Here is a 7,251-nt window from a genome sequence, read left to right as displayed (position 1 = left end):
GAGGTTTTTGCATCTGAACTCTTCACATTTATGTTTACAACATCACCTACACCATTTTAATTTCAGTGAACTCAAAATTTTAAGGCAACCAGGTAACTTTTTTAAGTTATGCCAACAATAATTTTTCACAGTGAATAAGTAATACAAAAGTTGTAGGAAGAACAACTAAGAAAAATAGAAGTTATAAAAATAGGAGGTTATATATAAGGTTTGATTTTGGTTACCCTTACCACATGCATGTATTCAAATAGCCTTTGCATCAACTGTTTGATTGGCTGTGATCACTGTTCTGCTATGTCACAAAGGGAAACGATGTGAGTTTGGTCACTGATAAACGCACTGTGCGTGGAGGCATTAGCTGAATGAAATCTGGAGGGAGTATCAGACCCCTGGCTCGCATACTGTATGGGTGGAGCACAGTCACCGATCCCTCATCTCTGATTAGTCAAGATGGTGAGAATCCATTCAGATCTTAAGACAGAAGCACAGGCCTCAGTGGACAAGGCTGGTAATCTGTGTCCTCACTGCTGTTGAGTATTAGCTCTCCAAAAGAAGGGCTTAAGCTCAGGGGTTTTAAGAGCAAACAACCTGCTTTTCATCGTGCTAACCTGACAGCCATAGACCACCGGCGACATGAGAGCGGTCCACTTCTCCCTGCTGCTGGGCCTGGGCTTCATCCTCCTCGCTGCTCACAGTGAGTACTTCTCTGTTCTTGCCTTTTCTACTTTTTAAGAGTTTTTTGCTCTTGTCTTCTCAGTTCCTGTACGTGTGCCACACTCACAAATCCTAATTAGCTTTTTAGTCTAGACTCTGTCTAGGCTACTTTTCTGTCGATTTTATCATTTTTAATGATTATCCAATTTCCTCATTTTGAAGTGTCCTTTTGCTTGAGGATATCTTGTTGGCCTTGAGGACGGTGTTAAAGGACTAACAGAAAATAATTGGTGCAAATCAATCCCTTAAACAGATTGAGGGCTAAAAAGAGTTTGTAAGTCTGGTGGTGTAATTTTACTTCGATTGCTCGACCCAAAAAGAGTGAATATATCACGTTAGCATTTAGAACTGTTTGTGCATTCAGTAATGGTGTAAAACACAATTCTTCAGCGAAACGAGACCTAAGTGTTAATTGAGCATAGTAAAAGCCGCTTTTTATGGAAACTAAAATTACACATTGAAGCTAATAATAAATGTATATGGAGGTGATTTGGCTCAGATAGAGTATAATTGGATATTTTCTTGCACTTCATTTTTATAATTGTTTTATAAAAAACATATTTTATATTTTATTGTAGTCCCAAACTTGAGAATAAAAAAATTGAGAAACGACAGCTGAAATATTCGCAACGTACTGCAAGTATGTGCTGTATTACGAAACTGTCTGGATACATTTGACAAGTGACAGCTGAGGTGAGACATACAGTATGCTTGTTCTTTCTTGTTATGGATTTTGTGCAGATGATATGTAAAAACTTTATTCTTAACCTCTGTCGGAAGGTTTTCGGTGTAGGCAAATAAAGGAGACAGCAGCATTAGTTCCAAACCAGTGATTTATCTCAAATGTTCTCAACAGGGTGTTTTGTACATTTCTTATATAAATGTTACTCTAGAACATTCTGAAATATGTACAATTATTACAATTTAAAATGACATTATGGCAAAGATGAATTCTCAGCAGTCATTACTCCTGTCTTCATTGTCACATTCAGTCATTATCAATGTTGAAAAGAGTAATGATTGGTGAATAGTGGTATATAACTCTGAGACTAACTCAACAAGAAGCACTTTAAAAGTTCATTCCAAACAGCCTGAATAACCTGCCAGTAAATAAGTTTGAGTCTATCCTGTGAACTGAAGGTTTTGCTATCAAAGAGAGTGACTCAGATGCAGCAGAAGGATGTCTTTAGGGTGAACTAACAGTGCTAAAACACACAGAGCAGATTTTAAAAGCAATGTCTGTTTTTGAAGGTGTTACAGTCATGCTGGCATAGAGCTTACGTGTCTGATGTTGTTGGTTTGAACCTCAAAGGATGTTTGTTTAAAAAAAAAAAAAGCACTTTTAGGAGATAAGAAAGAAGCACGCGAAATAATGCTTAGCCATAACATATACTGTTGGGCATTTACAAGACACTGATATGTTTCTCTGCTGTGACTTCTGTTAACTTCCCTTGGGTTTGCAAAAGCAAAGATCTGTCTAGGATGAAATGTCAATGTTCTGTTTATAGACTTCATGGAGCAGGGATTTTAGATTACATTTTTTTATCTCTTTTTATTGATCTCATGTTGATGCCATATTTGCTTCAGTCTTAAAGCTGCTTCATGGTGGAAATTGAGATGTGTGTTTATGTCATTGTAAAGTAGTGTCATTTTCCCTTCTCCACACTAACACATAAAAATGTCATAAAATATATAAAGCTTTAGTCAAATGCAAATTATTATGGCACCTGGGAGATTGAAATTTGCCTTGATTGTTGGAGCCGTGGCCTATAGGCATTCGTGTACGTGAGCCTAGTTCACATGTGGACAATTTTGACGACTTGCAACATCATTAAAGTGTCAGAAAAGAAATAGAAAACAAACAAAAAAAAAAAAACTGTGTGGAGGTATCTAATCATTTTTATTCTTTTTATTGTCATTTATTATTTTTATTTTAAATAAATTATTTAAAATTTGAATATAAAACCTTTAATACAAAAGAAATGTATATGTGATAAAAGTGCATAAAATATTAAGACTTAAAGGGATAGTTCACTCAAAAATGAAAATTGTGTCATCACTTACTCAACCTCGTGTTGTTCTAAACCTGTATGGGTTTCTCTGTTCTGTTGAACACAAAAGAAGATATTTTGAAGAATGTCGGTAACCAGACAGTTGATGGACCCCATTGACTTCCATAGTATTTTTTTCCCCACTATGGAAGTCAATGGGGTCCATCAACTGTTTGGTTACCGACATTCTTCAAAATATCTTATTTTGTGTTCATTTTTGAGTGAACTATCCCTTTAAGAATAATTTGTATTACCCTATTAACAAATAAATAAACATACTAAATCAAGTAAGCAATAAAAAAAAAAAAAAAAAAAAATTCCAGTAAAAAATGCTATTTAATTTTTACTGGAAAACAAGACAGAAAATACTGATTAAGAAAGTAATAAATATTGATATATCAGCACTTACACTTTAGGCCTTTTTTTTGTTGTTGTTGAGGAAAATTCCTATTCAGCTGCATTCCTCCCCTTTGTCTCTCTTTAGGTGAGGCGCTGAGGTGCTACACCTGCATGGGCTCTACAGATGAAGACTGTAATCGCCAGGGCTCCAAAACGTGTCCGAGCTACTCAGATGCATGTGCTGTTGTTCGGGGACATGGGAGTAAGTTTAATGGGTACATTGTTAATAGTTAATCTTCCTGCATGGATGAATGAGAGGAAACTGGGTGAGAACATTTTTTTATTTCCTTGGATGTAGGTGATAAATCACGGCGGGATAAATCTTTCGAAAAATCATTAACGACTGTGTGTGTGTGTGTTTTAAGGGGAGGCACTGGATCAGGTTGGTGTTTAAGGAAGACAGACTGCTCTGTCTGGGCACAAGCTTAGAAATAGCAGGAGGTCTACAGCTTCCTTATGAGGAGGATCAAAGCACATTAATATGTAATCACGCCCTCATACCGGTCTTGTCTTTGTTAGGTGGCGTAATGAAGTCGTGCTCGTACAAATCCTTCTGCAGCCAGGCTAACAGCCAGGGCTACAGAGCTCCAGGGGTCAAAGTTCACTGCTGCTACTCCGATGACTGCAATGTGGCAGGACACGCCACCAGAAACACCTCGGGCTTCAGCTTCCTTCTGGGCCTTCTGTTATTCGTCTGGCGTCTGCTGTCAAACTAATGTTACCCTAGACGAACTGACCTGACTATTAAAGTCTAATTGCCATTATGGAACTTGACGGAACTCTGTATACTCTGTGGTTGTTGAAATGTCAGCATGTGTACTGCCGTGGGATCGTGATTGCAATGCATATAAGGTTGAGCATATAAAGCACTCACACAGAACTTCACATACACAGATATTGTCACATTTTGACTATGCATAAAGCAAATGTATTTATTATTGTTTCAGACTTTCTAGGAATTCAATAAAGCTGAAAGCCCTTGATTAATTAGGCCAAATGAATATAAATGAACTCTATTAAAGGGATGGTTTACACAAACATGAAACTCCTGCCATCATTTTCTCACCCTCATGCCATTCCAAACTCCTTTTTTTTAATGCTAAAGAAGCTATTTACCTGAATGTTAAATGCTGTTTTTGAGCAGCTGTCCCTGGTCAACATCCATTTTTTTATTGTTTTGTAAGCAACAGAACCGCTTGAACATTCTAGTAGATAACTCCAATTGTCTAATTGAGCAAATGATGACAGAATTTTTATATTTGGGTGAACTTTTGGGTGAAGCCGCTTTAGTATTATGAACAAAGGGAGCGAGAAGAGATGTCTTAAGATGAGGCTCAAACCTGTTGTAAATTAATGTGTGTCATTTTATTTTCATGTCTCTCCATACATGGAAATGAAGATGAAGATAACATGCAAGAATGCACATTCTCTGGTCTGTTCTGCTTTTGTGCTTGATTGTAAATAAACACCGCTTTTTCCTTATAGTTTAATGTTTTTATAATTTTTTATTATTATTAGGCTATAAATAAGCCTACTATCAGGAAGGTGAAATGCGTTTTTTTATTTTCAGATTATTATTATTTTAAAAATGAAGCGTTTCCTTCGACGCCTGCTTTACCTCTATTTAACACAAGGTGCCGCTGTAAATTAACAAATCAACAATCATCAAGCAGTTAACGACAGGGACGCTGTTGGAATTGAAATTATATCCAACTAATTTCCAACCCGCCCTGAATACCTGACCCGGCCAAGGTAGGCACGTCTGGCGGACGGATTGTTTTAAGGTTTTCATCTGCATAACCTCACGCAAACTTGTTGAAGTATTTGAATAATCGGCTATTAATCGTCACCACTGTGGCGGCGTGAGGAGGTAGGCCTTACACGTTGCATGTGTTGTGAATTTGAGAGTTGTTGGTTCACGATTAACGCTAATCCTGGTTTATTTTTGTTGATCCATCAATTTAATGAAACATTTAATTTTAAGCATGTAAAAAGTATTTAGAAAATTCATTTATCAAATATTTACCCCAGTCGGCTAGCCATTCCGCCAAATAGTTGCTATTATTGTCATTTTTGCTGATTAAATTATGTGCTGTCGTTCAAACTGTGTAAGAAGCTTTCAGAATCTTTCTGAAATTTTAATTAATTAATTATTATTAAAAAATATATATATGACGTGGTATGATATCTAATGCAAATTTATCCCTTAATGTGTGTGTTAAGTCCATATGTCTATGGTTTAGTCAGTACACTCGTTTTTCTTCTTCTTTTCTTGTATTGAGAGAGAGAGAGAGAGAGAGATGTGATTTAAGCAAATTAATTTGCCAGTTGTGTGAAGAAAAGGCTTTGGTTCCTTGGAGGTTTTAGTTCAAGTCTTTAAAATCATGTTGGTCATGAAGTCAAAGCAGGACATGAAGTTAAACCTAGCCATTTCTGCCTGTTGTCCATTGCATATCTAAACCTTCTCCCTTCTCTTGTTCGCTTTGCTGAGGCTTGTAAGTCTTTCTTTTGACAGACAGGTGTGATAGTGTGAACGAGCTGCCCCAGAGGGGGATAAAGAATGACCCCAAACTGTGATGCTCCAGGGCCGTTCCAGTGGGTGCTCTGCTTTGCTTGTGTCAGGCCTCATCAGAACTCATCAGCTTTATTTGGAGATTTCATACACTTTCAACAAGACCTTAGCATGGGGAGTAAAGCTGCAGATTGCAAGGCTAGAAAGGTTAGGTAAAGTGCGTCTTACAATTATTCTGCAATGTAATTTTTAAGGTTCCTGGAATGGCAGTGTGGGACTTTTCCTTCATGAAAAATTCTTCGAACGTCTATTGACTAATATTTTCAGAGCTTGCACTAAATTTTATCATAGTAAACCAGAGAGGTGCCTTTAAGCTTATAGGGAAAATGATATCCCAAAAAAAGTCTTGTCATTTGTATTCATATATGCTGTACTTGCTGCCATCAGTGGCATGTGTAAAGGTCATTGCTATGGTGACCATCTATAGAAGAAATTGCTCATTTGATCATCCCTAGGTAGCTGTTCAAGTCTAATCCATTTCCACCTAGGGACACTATTACTGTAAATCCCATTTTCACTATGGCAAGCCTTAAGCCAAGTGCCATTTATTGGGATGCTGGAAACCAGGCGATGGTCGTTTTGATCTTCTAGAAAGTCTTGCCAGCACACGTTGTATTTTGGTCCACATATGAACTATGTGATGTTAGGTTCTCATAATTGCTTTTTGCAGGCTACCAGAATCTTAAAAAGATGATGAATAACTTATTTTGTTAATCTCATTTAGGTTTGGGCTTCATTGTGTTTTTCTCAGAGGAGGACAAATTTTTGGTCCAAGGTGCAACGTACATATACGTTTTTATGTTTTTTTTTTTTACGTTTTGATTTTTTTGTGACAAAGTAAATCTGAAAAAAGTCTTAAAATACCATATAATTCGTTTTTTTTTCTGACAAGTCAAGTTTAGTTCAAATGTTAGGTGTGCTGCAACTTCTAAAAAAAGAAATTATATTTTCGAATTGAGTTTTTAAAAATATGAATAAAGATTAATTGTACCCATTCACGGTTGCACCATATGACATTTAAAGAATTTAAACTGAAAATGCTATAAAAAGCTTTTCAAAACCATATAAAACCAAAGTGAATACAAATAGTAAATTTCGAAGAATTTTCCACATCTGTTTTCAACTTTATTTGGTCCTTTGCTTTGTTGACAAACTTGTATGTCATTGACCCATTTACAGCTCAGTGACTTGAAGAAAGAGCCCATTGAGAAAAGTGAAAGCTGGATATTACATCAGAACATAAAGAATTTGGTCAATTATTTGACAGTTTTTCCTCTTCTCTCCATGAATTCACCATATAGGTACTGAACAGCAGCATGGGTCAAATCAAGTGTGTCATTCAGATATTCGGGGGCACGTATTTTAGTGGGCCACATCAAATACTCTCTGAGCCCGATTGGGAGGGAACAAAAAGTGTGAGATGATGGCTGTGTTTACGAGTGCGCGGAGCCCGGCTGGCTGGTCTGGGTTCAGCCCGCGGTCACTGGTTTTGGGGTCTCCGGGTCTCAGGTCCTT

At 37.0% G+C, this 7,251-nt stretch overlaps 1 protein-coding gene across 1 annotated transcript; it reads left to right on the top strand.

The window, feature by feature from the left end:
* Window positions 1-633: 633 nt before the first annotated feature.
* Window positions 634-3,880, top strand: ly6pge (lymphocyte antigen 6 family member pge; the record flags this gene model as incomplete). Its single annotated transcript, XM_081350175.1, has 3 exons — window positions 634-694; window positions 3,250-3,366; window positions 3,684-3,880. The coding sequence occupies 3 exons, from the start codon at window positions 634-636 to the stop codon at window positions 3,878-3,880; spliced, it is 375 nt and encodes a 124-aa protein (XP_081206301.1).
* Between the last annotated feature and the right edge of the window lie 3,371 nt (window positions 3,881-7,251).

This window comes from Scardinius erythrophthalmus (assembly GCF_964197995.2).
Source record: "Scardinius erythrophthalmus genome assembly, chromosome: 21".
Lineage (NCBI taxonomy): Eukaryota > Metazoa > Chordata > Actinopteri > Cypriniformes > Leuciscidae > Scardinius > Scardinius erythrophthalmus.
This window is presented reverse-complemented; position numbering and strand designations above follow the sequence as displayed.